Genomic DNA, 16,554 nt, shown 5'->3' with positions numbered 1-16,554 from the left:
GATGGGGGAGAGACAAGAGGATGCTCTAGGAGAGGGTGGAGGTCCTAAGAGGGGGGGAAGATCCAAGAGAGGGGAAGTTCCAAGAGAGGGTCTGGCCCCCCGGAGACCCCTTATAAGGGGGCTTCAAGGTGGGCTGGAACAAGACTTGGGCCAATGGGGTTACAGGCACTTGATGTTTTAGGGGAGGGTTACAGTGCAGGGTCAACCATACATTTTGGGGGGTGAGATGGAACAGTCCACTTGACCCCGGACCCATCCGTAGGCAAGGGCATTGTCCAGCCAGCAGAGAGGACTGTTCTCATCCTGGCTGTATTACTTATGAATAATTATATTTATCTATCTTCTCCAACAAGAGGCTTCCTAACTAATTACAATCTATAGCACGGACTAGCAGTTATTATTATGGACAGAACTGTCAGTAACATGCTGTGAGGTATCCTAATGCACTGCTTGGTTTTATAAAGAATAAAGAATCCTTTAAAACTGTAATTATAATTTTGAGAAATATAGTTATGGGCTAATGGCTTTTCAGAAGCTCAGTGTAAATCACACACATCCCTTTCAAGGCACAACTGGAATACTTAGATCAGCCTCACTGAGCCTTTATCTGTCTTAAAACAAGATAGGAGGTATTCAAACTTGCGAAGGCAAAAAGCTTCATGGCAAGATTTATTCTTTAAAATGTAAAGTCGTAACACAAGTGGAATGCTCCAGAGCAAATCCATCCTGGTGGCAGAGGCCACCTCTGAACAGTGAAGTCATCTGGCTCAACCAAGCACCTGCAGGTCATGCACAAGGTGTAAGCTGCAGAGCTTTCAGAAGTGTCATATGCAGCAGACACACAGGGAAGCAATGGCTCCTAAAGTAAAGCTTTCTTTAGAAGGTTCTTCAGAAAATAAATGGTGAGAAAATGGCTGCTTCCAGACAAGAGTAACCAAAACTGTTAGAACTCCGAGAAATCAACAGGCTTTAAAACCCTTTGTCTCTACAGGAAGTGAAAATTCTCTACATAAACAGAAAGATGTGACACCTCAATAAGTATTGTTGAAAGCTTCTTCCTTAAGGCCTTATACTCACAATTCACATTCCTGACTTTTTTGAAAGTGGCAGACTTATCTAAATCCTGGGCTTCCTCATCCAAAAATTGTGAGTGACCACAGAGCAAAGAAAGTAACAGCTGTAAGGGAGTGGCCATGCCCTGAACAGTGTGTGCAGCATGGACATATGGGTGAAAATGGGGAGCAACAGCATGGAATGACACACAGTCATTCACATTCATCTCACAGAGTTTAAGAAATGGCTGTAATTATCAATGATGTCCCTTAAAGTCATCTTAATACAACTGCAACACCTGAATCTTTATGCCACTGTGATCAACTGACAAAATGCAACAGTAAAAGGACTTCAACAGAATAAAAATTTGGTTTACTCAGTTTAAAGCTACCACAGGAGACACCTGGCACTCTTTTGTGCTATGTATTCTTGCATTTATAGGATTGACCTAACCCCAGCTGCCATTTCAACACATCTGAGATTGTATGGAGATACTAGAGGCTGTCCTCAACATTTAGCTTAGGGGAAAGTGTTGGTGGTGTCTGTGGTCATGTCAACTTCATATCATAAAAGAAAAAGAGGAAAAAAAAAAAGGAAAAAAAAAAAGAGGTGCAATGGAGGAAGAGTAGGGGAAAAAAGATGAATTAAGAAGCAAAACAGCAGCATTAAAATTTCCATTGTGGAACCTGTGTAGAGTGAATTCAAATAAAGCAAACTCCATTTAAGCCATGATCAGAGTGTGTTAGCAAAATAGAATGAAAATCTGTCTCATTTCAGGGCATTACAAGCTAGAAGGCTGTAATTTTGAGAAGAAGTAATTAGTAAGAGGTTAACACCAAGTACCCTATTTATTTTTGCATGTTTATCACTTTTGTCTATCCACATGTGATGGGTATCAGAGATTAATGATGCACAGATTTTTCTCCTGTGCATATGTAATATGTCTATAAAGGACAGAGCTTTTCCAGTACTAATGACAATACATGTGAATCTCTGCATGTACACTCTGCTTGTATTCTTTGAAAATTTGTCCTGTACTGAAATTGTTATTTGACCTAGCTTTGTTCAGAATAATAAAGAAGAGACTGACTTCACTATACCAGGATTCCACAAGAACACATTTCTTACCTAGCCTAGTAATCATTTAAATGTTAGGGAAAAAACATTCCCAACATCCTTCCCCTTCAAAAACCACCCAGCAAAGTTAAGCCTTTATTTTATCAAAAATAAAAAAGAAAAAAAAAAGAAAAAAAAAAGAAAAAAAAAAAAAAAGAAAAATTAAATCCTCCTACTCACACTGGAGAAGCTTTATATCTATTAGGAGTTCCAGAGTCAGAAGAATCACCACCAATACTACACAGGCTACCAGGAAACTGTTGAGACTTGCACTGAGCAAAAATACCTGCCACACAGCTGCTCGTCTCCCACAGCACGGTTTTAGCCAGTTAGATCTAAAGAAATAAAATTAAGGGAAAACAAGAAAAGAAAAGAAGAAGAAGTGAAAAGGAAAAAAGCTAAAGAGCAGTGAACTCAAAATTGTAAGTTCTTCTGTTATGGATACACTCAGCAATTATGCAAAAAGACTTTGTAAAGTTCACTTTCACTGGTTTCTTTACTGAGAGAAATGTAAGAAAAGCCTTCAGTCTGGGATCTCCCCAGCTCTGGAGTGCACTGGTGTCCAAGTGCCTTCAATGTACTGAGTCATGCAGCCCTAATTATCACACACACATTTCTTCTTTCCTCCTGTCTCACCAGCTCTCATGTGCTCTTATTTTGACACACATGCTGCATTCATTTATCAGTGAGTATCAAGGCACATCAGGACTCTGCTATTTAGAAGCTAATGACTTTTTAAAAATAATTTCTCTGCTACTGAATTTTCTGGCCAAGCACCTTTATCCCTGCTTTACTGCGAGACAGGTCTGACAAAGGCTGCCAAATTCGGGTTGCAACCATCAGTCCATGGCATCACGGAAAAGAACAACCAGAATCTGGGAAACCCCAAAGAAGCAGCTCAGTGACTCCACAGCTACACTTTACAGCAGTAAATGTACACAGCCTGGCAGTGTCAAGCCTCTGGCCAAGGCTCTCTCACTTGGCTATTTGTCCAGCTCTCATCAACCTGTATGTGGATCAGGCCAAGAATTACCTTGCCAGAGTTTGGGTGACAGCATGCACCAGGGACCACTCCCAAACCTGGTTTGGATGAGGTCACCCTTTTTCAGTGGAAAAATAAGGTTTAGGCAGGATGCAGGAAGCTGTGAGGAGGCTGAATTCTGAGGACCAGAACTCAGGAGGGAAGCTGATGAAGCAGTAAATGTTGCACTAGTGTTGTGCTCGTGCAGATACACATTTACATGAGGGATGCAAATTTTTTTCCTTTTGGGAGTATTGGTAATAGGAATAGCAGTAGTATGGACTTCAGATGCATAAAGCCCATCCTGATTCTGCTCATCTCCTAACTCCTCCTTCTCAGTATCATATCTCTCATCACAGTGTTCTGCAACATTCCTGTACTGGCTCACCTCAGAAAGTTCAGATAGGATGTTTGCCTGACATTTCAGATTTTCAAAGCACTGTAAATACACATTAAGTAATGAAAAGCTGACATGATTTATTACTAGGGTTTAAAAAGCTGCAAGTGTGGTGCAGTAACCTCACTGTCTGACTAAAATATCGCAACACAGGAATCAGAGGTGTACAAGAAGATATGGTGATACCGATAAATTCCTAAGAAACAGCTCTAGACTCAATAACTCATGTTATAATCACACACTTGGAAAAACATCACAAAATATTCTCTGACATACTCACAAATGAGGGAGAAAGTGATGCCAAGCAGTGCTCAGAGCCTTGATACTTTCGAGCAGCTTCTCAGAATTAAACAGATCAACAACACCTGTAGTCAGATTGCCTGATTGCCTGCCTGTAAAAACCTCCTCAATTGACTCTCAAAGCTTCAGAGAAGATTTGACAAGTGGTACTATCAGCAACCTGTCCTTATGTTAAACTTTGTTATGGCTCCAGCCTGACTACAGATTGCAATAGATTGCAAATAGGTTGTGTTAAAACATAAGGCAAAAAAAAGGCATTGGGATAGGGCCTTTTTGCCACCTTGATCTTTTAATGGGTTTTATTTTACATATCTCAAAACAGGGTAATTTGTTTTTAATGCAACTATGATTTTAGGCTTAGGGTTGAGGTTTTTTTAGATATTTCTAAAAACAGTGATGGGGGTGTAGCTCTGTTTAAACAGAACAGGCTGTAGTTCTAGTCTCTGCTTACATTTATGTTCCCTTTTCCAAAAGGTCCATTATGCCAATATTTTAATATTGCAGGGCAGATTTTCCTATTCACAGAATCATCAGTAGAGGGCACAAGTACCTACCTCTAAAAGCTCTGCATAATCAAAACTTTCAACTGTACCATATGCACCAATAAGAATAAACCAACTGTAATAATTAGCATACAATACACATAACCATGATAATTATTACTTAAGCTGCTAATTACTTATAGAATCCTAAATAACACGGTGTTATTCTGTCTGTTCAGTATTATCACTCAATATTATTAACAACAATTCTAAAAAGCTTCTGAATGAAACTACCAGTTTACAATTGAAAAAGCAATCAGCTTAAGAGGTCAAGTGCAGCTCAAATGCACATTTCTATCTCTACCATACCCATAAAATATATAAACTGCTTTAAAAGACACAAAAGGATTTGAAATTTAAGCACTGGAGAACCACCTTCAGTTCTGTATCTAACTTGATGCACCAAGGTGAGCTTGTTAACACCTGGCCTGTGGGTGGACAGTGATCAGCACCTGCACAGCCCTGCTTGCAGGCTGGCAGTAACAACCACCCTGACCTCACCTCTGGAACTTGTTCCAGCAGCGTAGTGTCCCCCTCTCCCCCTTCTGATGTGCAAGGGCTCATCTATTCAGAGAAATCTGGTTTTGCAGATAAACAAACCACTACCAGAATTAGTGTGGATTTGAACTTACCTTTCAAATTCTGGCCATTGCACCTGTGATACTGCAAAGCTACACTTAAAATTTAAAGCTCAAATTAGAAAGTCAGCTACACAGAATTTTCCAAAAACCCACAAACTAAAAATATAACTTACACAGCTCATAAATTTATGAAGAGATTTCATACTAACCAGAGACAAGTAAAAGACCTTTTTCCCCTCACTTCAGACAAAAAAAATCCCAAACCAAACAAAAAAACCCAAAAACCCCCAAAAAAACCCAAACAAATCACCAAAAACCCCACAAACTAGTAAAGAAGTCCCCTATTCTGTTCAGAGAATAAGCACACATTCTATTGGTGTCCTGACTGTGTTTGCTTGAATTCACAGACAAGTGTGACTTCGGAAAACTTTCCTGTGTGATTTGAAATGTGTTCATCAGGTATTTCAACTCATTTGTCTCTACAACAGAAATATAATTTACCTTTCTTGCAATGCATGGATGAAGTAAATAAATGTACTAGCACAGGAAATTTTTAATTGTTGGTGACATTGAGCTGTACAGTTTTGTTCTGAGACATTAAAATAGATTTAGTGGAATTTTACCAGGGGTAATTTTTTTAAAGATACTTTCACACATGGCTTTGTCCAAAACCAATCTGTCATCATCCTGTTAGTCTTACTAATAAACAGCTTGGAAAAAAAAGAACATAAGGCAAAACTGGGAAAGGTTGAACACATTTATCTGGTAAGGAACCACTACAAACAGTTTTTTCAAGATTTTAACAGCTGTCACTATTTCTATTTTCTGATCTTGTAAACAAATGCCCCAAAATCTGCATTATACCTTACCCTGTCTTTTTTTTTTTTTTTCCTTTCTTTTGGCTAAACAGCAAGTGTTTGCACCTCACAAGATGGTTATGATCAGAAAACAGAAGGATGGATGAGATCCAAATTGCTATCTGAAGGAGCAGAAAGCTGTGGTCAGGAAGTGACAGGAACACAGGCTAAATAACAATACAAAATGTGGCTGAGCCAACACAGACAGCAGAGCTTCGCAGCAGGCTGCACGGAGCAGCTGGAGGCCTGGAGCAGCTAACTCCAAGGAACACACAGGGCTCTGCACCTCTTTTCTGGACTTCTACAAGCCTGGTTTATCTACAGAACTTTAACTATTGACAACACTCTCATCTTTTTACCCCTAAAACTTGTACTATTTCAAACCCCATGGCACTTCTTGGAGATTCCTGCAAAACTCTGCTGCTCAAATGGCAAGAGAGATTCCCCCACTCTTCTCCCCAAACTCACCATGGCTAGTTTATACACACTCATTCTTGTTATTATTCTTTGCTTGATTAGGTTTTTTCCCTAGCTGGCACTCTGTCCATGACACATTATACACAGTAATGGCAGCCACGTGTGTAATCCAATTAAAGCCCATGCTTTTTGTAGAACACTCAGTTTCTGTAGCTATCCTAGCAGCCTCTTCTGGTATGTGAATACAGACAACTGGAGCGGTAGATAATATTTCAGGATAGGCTTAATTAATTACATGAATGATTCCCAGCTCTATTTGAAGTACTTGAAGCTTTCTAGGATCATTTGTGCTTTCTTTATAGGCATATATCACACCATTTGCTCACAGATATCTAGTGATTACCTGGCCTTTTACTCTTCTCACTAGAAAATTGCTTGTTAGGTTTTTCCTTTGTATGCTAAAATCTTTAGTGTAATGTACATCAGCCTCAAAAACTCCCTTTAAGAAACATAAGAACAGACATACTAGAATATACTGAACCAAGGCTTGGCACCCTGTATCCAACAGTGGCTACGAGCAGATGTCTCAGGATGACTAAGAGACAGCAAACATATAAATCCTTCCACTTTAAGATTCTCACAGAATCCAACTCTCTTCCATTTTGTCACTTCCTGAGATAGATGTGTTTTCTCAGCCTGAACTTAGTAAACTTCAATGAAATTCTCTTCCACAAACTTGCTCAACCTCCCCTCATGGGGATAAGCTGCTCTCAGCCACACATCCTTCAGAAAGTAGCTTCAGGCATCTCCTGCCCTCTGTGCCAAGAGCAAACTCTTTTTGTTTCTTTGGAACTGGGCCTTTATCTATTAATATACCTCAGAGACTGTATTGGGAGTGTGTGTCTGGGTGTCAAACCTATTTTAACCTCTCTGTGTCACAGACTTTGTAACATCAATCAAATTTCAGTCAACCTTCTCTTTTCCAGACTGCAGTCCTAGTTTACATAGTAATCTCCAAAGGAAGACGTATCACATCTTTGATCACTGTTTTTCTTTGATTCTATTCCAGTTCTTTTCTATCTACCATAATCTTTCTGACAGGGATCAGAACTGCACTCCTGTTCAAGATGTGGGCAAAGCTTGGATATATGGAGAGACACAACAACGACCTCTCTTTTATTCTCTGCTCTTTTTCCTAAACAATCCTGAGATCTAATTAGCTTTTACACTGCTACTAAGCATTTAGCTGATTTTTTTTTTTTACAGACCTGCCTTCCAGACAAATATTCCTCTTTTCCACATTTCCTATTTGTCCTATGGCTTATCCATGTTTCAGTATTTGCCCCAAGCCATATCTTCCCCAATTTAGACAATTAATTCCAGTGTCAAGCCAGACAAGTAAGACTCATGCAATTTCCAGTCTTCAATAAAGAGCTTTGCAAACAGCGATCTGTGGGCTACAAATGCTTAATTTCTATCCTCAAAAACTATCTGGGAAAAGCAAGTCCTGTTGGAAAAATATAGAAATATCTCCAAACCAAAAAACTTATAAAAATCACTGAGCTAGAAAATTAATTCTCTGTCTTACTTAGAGTATTGCTCTCTCTACCAATTGATAAAAGACATAACAGGGACACAGTCAAAGCACTGAGGTACTGGGATAAACACTGTAATGAGCTACTCTGGAAAACAAAGTTTACCAACAGAAACACTTAAAAGGCTGTGTACAGAAACAGAAATTTCTAAATCACTGAACACCTCTAACATAGCCCAAAATTTCATGTTTTCTCTACTGAAGAGCTGACCACCTCAGAGGTTCTGTTGAGCTGAATGCTCTTTTATGCTGCAGTGCAGGTCTGTTTTGGACCACAGCACCAAGAACAGCAGTGATAAAGTACTGCACAAAGAACAGATCAGCACTACTGTCTCATTCACTGCATCCTCATGTTAGGATTTTGCATCATCTTTCTGGATTCAGACTATGACTGGCAGCTAAAACTAAATTACAACTCACTTATGTAAATAGGAACTTGCTTGCTACATGAAATAGTCATGCCCTCCAAAACCCTTGCACTTTATCTTGGGCTTGGACTTCATTATTCACCCTTATTCAAAATCCAAGATCTGCAGAGGTGCACAAAACTTTTTAGAAAATGGACTGGTTTTAATTATGCCACCAGATAAAGACAAGAAAAGCCGAAAACAAGAGAAATGTGATAACTTGATGTTTTAGATAAAGCACCTTTAAGTTTTATAGAAAGTACAAGTAGAATACCTCAAAAAGTCAAAGTAATATCTGAAAGATTAATCTGAAAAGCAAAATAATAGCACCTATTTGGTACAATTACAGAAGACAGACTGAAGGAACAGACATCTTTTTTTCTCAGGATGGGGGAATACATTCACCAGCAGAGTCTTGTAACCAGTTTAAAATGAGAGCTCACAACTCCTCTCTGTGTTAACTTCTGCATCTCTGTAAATCTCTGTTCAGTTTTGGTTTCTCTTCCTTTCTCTCTCCTTATGGTTTTCTTTTTTCTGATATTCCCACTATTTAATGCACTTTCTAGCTGAGACCATACAAATCTAAAGCTGTGAACAGATGATCATAAATTATTAAATTACAACAGCATGACTGTTTATACCCAATGTCAAGTGAGTCGCACTAATTGCGAACTCAGGAACTTTATAGTTTTGATGTAAACCACTGTATTTGAAAACACCTGTTTCAAATGTTTAACATTAAAATTCGAGAGCTGCAATTTAAAACAAATACAACAAATAATGTAAAAGTTGGTGTACATCTCTCCCCCTTGTTTCTCAACTCCAGTAAACACAGCTCTTCATAAAGAGAGAGGCTGATTGTCTATCTGCATATTCACACAATAAAATACACCCTGTAGTGCAACTGTAATTTTATTTATAATTTATTGTGATTGATACCTATTAATTGGAACTTATAGGAAAGTTTAGGAAGGAGAGCTTTTCCTTATCCATGTATTACTTCCTGCATGTTGTCAGTTTTTCTGCTATTCTTCATCACCTTTATTGGACTTGATGGAAAAAAAGCAGAAGAGAGAAACTATTTTTGAAAAACAGAACACTTGATTAGAAAAAAGAAGAAACTAAGAGTAGCACTTAAAGCAATGTTAATATTTAAAAATCATCTCATCTTTCTGGGTTATTAGGCTCCTTAAAGAAATGCTAGCATATTCTTTTCATGCAAACTGAGTTCAATACAGCTACAGCGTCTCCAGTAAATTCAGGACATGTTTTGTATTTTGTTTGAGGGTTTCAGGTAGAGCAGAAAGGTTTTTCTTGCCTGATTATCCTTTCACTACTTACAGGTGTGCATTAGGGACAGGCTTCTACCCTGCAGTCCTTTCTTTCTTACTTAGTACAGGGATCAGCCTTGTCATCTAAATGTCTGACAAAACCAGCTCAAACTGTCCACAAAATTCCTTAAACAACACCAACAGACAGGAACTGACTGCCCTGAGAATTTGATATGAAAAGGCAAAGACCTATCAACTTGTACAAAGTAAGACTTTTATTCCAGTATTAAAACCCAGGAATGTCAGCTTACGTATGATCTAACAAGTTAAAGACAGACCACAACTTTCTTTCTTTTCCTTCTCATTTCTTTCTTTTCTTGTCAGAGAAGTAGCTAGTGTGATTCCATCTGAGAGTTTCCAGGCACACAACGAGGTTTATGACCCACCTATTCCTGATCACCTATTACTATCAGCTTTATGAAGATAAATATTCCCTCAGATGAAACAAAAAGCTCCCCTAGGTAGCAACCAGGTAAAATTTGTGCTTGGACCCTGTACATCTTGTAGCCTTTAAGAAGAAAAGGTAGAGGAAAACCTTGTGTGCTCTTTGGGGTGCACAGAATGAAAACATTCAATCACAAGACTCCTTTCTTGCCTTCTCCTTCATCCCTAGTCTGAAGTCTCTCTTGCTCTTCCATGCAAGGAAATGGAGACTTACTGGTGAATGCACAGAGTAACCAGGAACTGCTGAATGTGGACAATTGTGTTGTCCAACAAGGATGTGGAGAGATGCAGCTTGTAACAACCAGCCAGTCTTGTCCAAGCACAGGCATGTGCCAGAGCCCTGCAATTCGAACAACTGCAGCTTGCCTAGACCAGCTGCAGATCTAGGATATCAAAGCCACACAGAATACCTGCAGGTCCATGCAGGCTGGTATTTTCCCTGACATTCTCTGGGAAATGCAGGCAGAAGGTAACACATGGAGTCTGCAACAAAAGGCAGACTTCCAGGGAAGGGAATCTTACTCTCTGCCATTAGCAGTGCCTGCTGGTATCCTCACCTGCACTCTGCAAAGCAGCACTGAAGTAACAGCTTCAGTCACAAAGATGGCTGCTGGCAGAAACTACAGGGATTTTTGTCATTTTCTGCCACTTCCTGTGCTGCCCTCCCCACATCCCCCTCTTTGCACCTAAGGGAGACGTGGCTGCCAGTCGCTGTAACAAAAACTGATCTGACCCACCCCACCTCCTCCTCACTCGGATTGAAGCCAGCCACAGTGAACAAGGCCATGGGAAAGAAATTACACCACATCCATAAAACCAGACATATTCCCAACCAAGCCAGGAGGCAGCACAGGGATAGTATTTTACTTTGCTGCTAGGCTTCTGAAGCCCAGCTCTGCTCCTAAATTTCTCAGGGCACCAGTTGTCATGGATGCTTCTGAAAGGAAGAAGCAACCATTCCCACAAGGCAGCTGAAAACACTCAGCCAAAAATGCATTGGTATGTCCAAACTTAAGGTCTGAACTTTCTTCAGAGAATGTGCTCTACAGCTGGGAGGTGTGGAGGGCACCTGCTTATTTCCATTCAGACTGACAAAGCCACAAAAGAAGTCTGAGAAGGGAGAGATCTCTGCTGAGGAAAAGAATGACAAGCCTATTTCCATGTTTTAAGACTGCAAAACTACTCAAATGGTTATAGTGAGAGACCTGTGCCCTTTGGCACAGTGAAAAATTGAGTTTCAGATCATAAAAATCTATAAAAATGCATATTTGAACTAAACTGGTACTGACTCAGCACCAAAATAGCCTGAGGGTTACACCTGCATACTCAAATTAATCTTCAAGTACCTCTTTTGCTATGCAGGGTATTTTATGTTACAGTTGCAGCATACTTATATAACCTACTCGAAATGTATTTCCCCTTGTTTGGAGTAACAGCTTTTTGGAGAAGTCTCATAAAGTCCAATTTGGAAAGAAATTAAAGAGCCTTCCCCACATCTTGCTTCCTGAGTATCACACAGAATACCTGCTGAGCTCAGATCAAGGAGGTCTCTGCTGATTACAGAGCACAGGTTAAAATGTACTGAGCTGCTAATAAATGGAGGCTTATATAAAGCCTTTAAAAGTCTTCAGCAGCGAGCATTCTATATGGCTTACTGGGAAGTGCTCTCCTTGGACCTTGTACTGACAGTGGAGTAGGTCTGTGTTCAGTGTGACACCCAGGGGAACAGCAGGCACAGAACCAGGGAGGGCAGGCCCCAGAGCTTAGCCCATTTCTGTCCCAAGGGATGTTAAACATTGCGTTATCATTCCTGACAAAAGCATCTTCCTGAAGATATCCAGCAACTGTACCTCTATCACCCTCCTTCCCACACACACCAGAAGTCTACCCCAGCTCTCACTACTGTCTGCTGCAATTCAAGCATTTTTTAGGACTGCTTGTCCTAAACATCATGGAGATCAGTAACAGGCTGCTCCCTTTCTCACTGAAGTCTCTTGGAAGCTCCTCTCAAAGTCTCTTTGTCACGTGAAAGTTATTATAATCAGTACTCCATGGCAGGTTTTCTGGGCCTCCTGCTTTCCTCTGGGTTCTCTCCAGTTGACCCAAATCTTTCATAAAGAATTTAGTACAGCAGTCCACCTACAGCCACTTCAAGCCTGAACCAGGCATAAGGATGATTTCTAATGTCCTGCAGGACAACAGTGCTACATAATCTGACATTGGACTATGCTTGGGTAGATGCTATGAACTGATTAAGATCTTTTATTGCAATAAACCTGGAACCACCATTCTATGAAAACAGGAGCAGCGTGTATATGTTGTGTACATTATCAAAGACAGCATTCTCACATTACCAAACTATATAATTCAAATTACTGGGTAACAAGTACACTCTCTGTCCTGGAATCAGCAGTACCAGACATTATCTCTTAGTCAGGAGATGTACAGTTATGTACAAGAGTCACAGCAGCCAACTCTCATTATCCTGAAATACCTTTCTCAAGGAGCTTTCACCAGGCCATTCTGCTTGTTTGACAGGCCAGGTATTTCATCTGGCTTTTCCTGAGATACAGCTTCCAGACTGTGGTCAAACAGTAGCTATGAACCACTTAAAATGATAAACAGCTCTAAAGCAGCCTAGATTAGTGATATTAGAAAAGGTCTCTTCCCTCCTGTGAAAACACTTTTACATACAGTTTAAGGACAATTGTCTGCACTTCTCCAGCTTAAGTGGCTTTACAGGCCATGAAATTCCTGTAACCTAAAACTACATGACAAAAATCTGCCCCTTGTACTTACCCTTCTCTTTGGTACTCCTCATCCAAATTTGGCAAAAGCTGGGACCCAGCCACAGACAGATCAAGTGCAGCCAAAGGTAGATCTCGATAAGCAAAATTAACAAGCTGCACAGGAGCAATGCTTTTGGTCTCTTCTTCCACTTGTTGGGAAATGATCTCAACTTCTGAAACACTGCCTTCAATTGTAGGCCTGAAAATTTAATAAACACATGTATACACATAAAGAATTATAAATTAGCAAGCAAGTAAAAGGAAGTTAGAGACAAGAACTTCATGGAATCCTAAAGAGCCAACTTAAAAGGCCTCTGCAAGGTCATTGAGGAGGTGTTGTCATTAAGGAGGTAGATCAAAACTCCCGAAACTTTAGTAGATCTCACTGTAATCAACAGAAACCTCACAAAGGAGAACAACATTTCACTCTGCTGAATCTGCTTCAAAAGCACAAAATATAAATGTCTGTGTTAAACAGAGAAAAAATGCATGAGTCCAAAAGGAAAATACAGAAAGAGGGCATGTAATTATGCCAACTAAGGATTCGCTGCTTTCTAAGTTAGATTGGAGAGCAATGAACAGCTAGGGTTTTTAATTATTATATACAAATCAACTGTTAACTACTAGGTGCATTTAGACCCCTCTTCAACTGCATATATGAATACTGATTCAAATAGTTTTGACGGATGGCAGCTTTGTTGCATTTACCTAAAAAGGATAATTCTGTTACAAGTTATTTCAAAACAGTTCTGAAATGGAAGAGCGATTCAGAAGAATGATGGCCTCCTCCTCCTCCTATCTTAACTAACCTTATGTACAGCTTCTAAATCTGATCAGCAGATCAGATTTATTCTTTTAGCAGCCCACTAACACTAATGGAAACTCCACGCAGCTAAAAACAGTCTGACAATGTGTATGTCTCCCACATTTAGAACAAGATACTACTTCTGTAGGAATTTTATCTGTTACCATTAGTGCATGCACTGGATGACTTGACTGTAGGACACAGCTTGCATGTCAAGGGTTGATCTTTGCAGCACCCAGCAAAGCTGCTTGCCCTGTTTGATTCCAAGGATGTGCCAGCACAAATTTCTCCAGCTTTCTTCCAGGGGAGCCTGGTAACTCTGGAAGAAATCTCAGCTACTGTCAGAGATTTACAGCAGGTGTGAAGATACTCTTTTTCCACAGGGGTATAGTTAAAAAATTCTTGGCACCCTGTGTTATTTGACTGCAAAAATAGCATTTTATTTTAAAGAAGTGTATTAAAATCTTCCAGCAATTTAAGCAATCTGGTTAGCAGTTCCTTTTTTTCCCCCGAAAATAAGAGGCTACTTTAGAAGACCACTTAAGTGGTATATCTTGCATAAGGATATAATTTAAAGATGTGGGTGAAGGAAGTAAAATTCTATGTTGAAAGTTTCTGTTGGTCTGAGTCTCACCATTAGACTAATTCTTTCAGCTGGAAGACATTACTCTTTAATTAAATGGAGCTAACTACTGCCAGAATTACCAAGAAAGTAAAATGCTGTTATATGTAGAGTATTTGGCAGGGAAAGGCTGCAGCTGTGTCATACTGTGGCAGAAAAAGAAGGCAAAAGGCAGTACTGTTTGAACAACCTAAAAGCTTTTATTTTATTCATGTGTAACTAATAATGGAGAGTAATGAGATTCCTTAATTTCCAACAGAACTGTATTCTTCTGTAAACAATCTGAAATCAGAAACCCAGAGGTAAAAGCTAATTTTAGCAAGAATTTTCTTTGACTTTCAAATTTAATGCCATCCTGTGGACATGTACCATTGTAAGTCCAAGCTGGCTCAGTTTTGCATGAAAGAACATACAATGATCCAATTTCCAGTAGTATAAAAGAAACAGGAAATGAGTTGGTGCAGCCTTCCCTCCCCCAACAGTACTGAGTTTCTGTATTCTTACATAGACTAGATGACAGAAAAAGTCTGATGTGATTGAAAAGAAAACCAAACAGACTGGTGTTGGCAGACAGAACTGATGGCGGGAAAAAGAAAGATAAACAGATCTGAAAATAACATACTAGTTTTCAGCCACTGCTGTTAGTAATGCACATCAGACATGCTGACAGCATCATTCATGTAGTTTCTACTAATTCACACACTTTATACAAACACAAAACCTCCAGTATGTCACATCATTCTTATCCAGGCAGCAGCATGTTCCCTTTCATTTAAACTAATTTGTATCACATAGTACTTACTGAGGATTGGTCATGTTGGAAGATGCAACCAAATCAGCAGTGGTTCCAATATCTAACTACTTCCAGCTGCTCTGCATTAGAGTTCCAGCCTTGCAAGATCAGGTCTCTGTGAGAAGCAAAACAAGGTTATCTAAAACACAGCTGAAAGAAATCCAAAGGGCTACACTGACTTCTGTTGTCATGTGCAAATGTGACTAATAAGTTAGTTCCCCTCTAGGATTCTTTTTCAAAGTGTTTTTATTCCAGGTTAATTCCTCCATATTATGGAAGCTGTAAAGGTACAGTGAATTTATGTTTACACACAGGCACATACATAATTCCATAAGAACACAAGTCTTATTTTAAACAACTAGACTGTTGAGAAAATAACCAAGATCAGAGGGGGGGAAGGGGATTTGAGAGAAAGCTCATGGCTTCAGGAGTGTAAATTCTATTGGAAGTCAATTATTTACACTTTCTAGACATAAGCATTAACACTGCCAATGAAGTTTGGGGGTTTGTTCTTCATTTTCCAGTTTGAACTGTTCCTGACTCCCTTTGCTATCTCAGAAAGTCTCTTCCAAAAATTAAATAATGTCATCAAACATTCTAGATGGGCTGTTATCAGGATAGTGTTTTGATCAACAAAACCTGTAACACATTTGGAAAAGGCAAAATCTCTACTTGTCCTGTACCTGGAGCAATGCATGGCCACCAGAGCAAAAGAGGACAAGCCTGTGAGAATGAAACCTACTGATACACAGGTTTTGGAAGCAGAAAAAATGAGGAATACCACACAACAAACAAAAGTTCTTAAAAATGAGAGATCTTGTGAATCTATTGTGAAGATTTGATGCTACAAAATTTTTAAAAGGAACATAAAAACAGACTCTTATTTTGAGAAACAATAATAAACATTGGCAAATTAGAATTACTTACAATAACTAGTGATCATGAAAAATGCTCTTATACTAAACTTTACCCTAGAGTCACTTACAGGCTGAATTGTTAGTCAAATATTTGCAGTGGAGACATACAAATGTAGCTCCATTAAGATCCTTAACAATCACTTCATACAAAAAAGTAAAATTGAACTTGCATCTTTTGTAGAGCCATTTCAAAGGCTTTATTTGATGTTTTGTAATTTTACAAAAATGCAAAATGTAGCCAATGTATTTTCACATTTTCCAGGTAATGGACCTGGGTACGCAAGAAAAAAAAGTTCTACACTGTGATCTCTCTCCTCAGGTAGGTAAGTCATGCAAAAGCAATTTAATTTAATATGAAAAGGACAAAAAACAAAACCAAAATATTTTAAAACAAAAGATCACACATACTTTAGAAAGTATTTTGTTTCTTTAAAACTTTAGAAAACTTTAATACTTTGTAAATAAATAGAGGGTGTGTGTCTTTCTAATCTTGTAATACTTGTAAAAACAGAGCAAGAAGGAAATTTTTTTCAGATAAAGCTTTGCTAATACAGCAGAAACTTGATTT

General features: G+C 39.1%; 1 protein-coding gene across 4 annotated transcripts in view; it reads right to left on the bottom strand.

Moving 5' to 3' along the window:
- The window catches only part of TMEM266 (transmembrane protein 266), an 83,749-nt gene that overhangs the window by 41,781 nt on the left and 25,414 nt on the right, over nucleotides 1-16,554 (bottom strand). For all 4 annotated transcript variants that reach the window (XM_077785832.2, XM_085588168.1, XM_085588169.1 and 1 more), the window contains 3 exons: nucleotides 15,079-15,184; nucleotides 12,860-13,048; nucleotides 2,350-2,504 (listed from right to left, as the gene is read on the bottom strand). In XM_077785832.2, coding sequence (XP_077641958.1) covers nucleotides 2,350-2,504; nucleotides 12,860-13,048; nucleotides 15,079-15,092 — 358 coding nt within the window. In that variant the 5' untranslated portion in view covers nucleotides 15,093-15,184. The remainder of the gene's footprint in view (nucleotides 1-2,349; nucleotides 2,505-12,859; nucleotides 13,049-15,078; nucleotides 15,185-16,554) is intronic.

Source organism: Lonchura striata, chromosome 10 (assembly GCF_050655825.1).
Source record: "Lonchura striata isolate lonStrDom1 chromosome 10, ASM5065582v1, whole genome shotgun sequence".
Lineage (NCBI taxonomy): Eukaryota > Metazoa > Chordata > Aves > Passeriformes > Estrildidae > Lonchura > Lonchura striata.
Note: the sequence above shows the minus strand (reverse complement) of the source record. Positions and strands in the feature narration are given on the sequence as shown.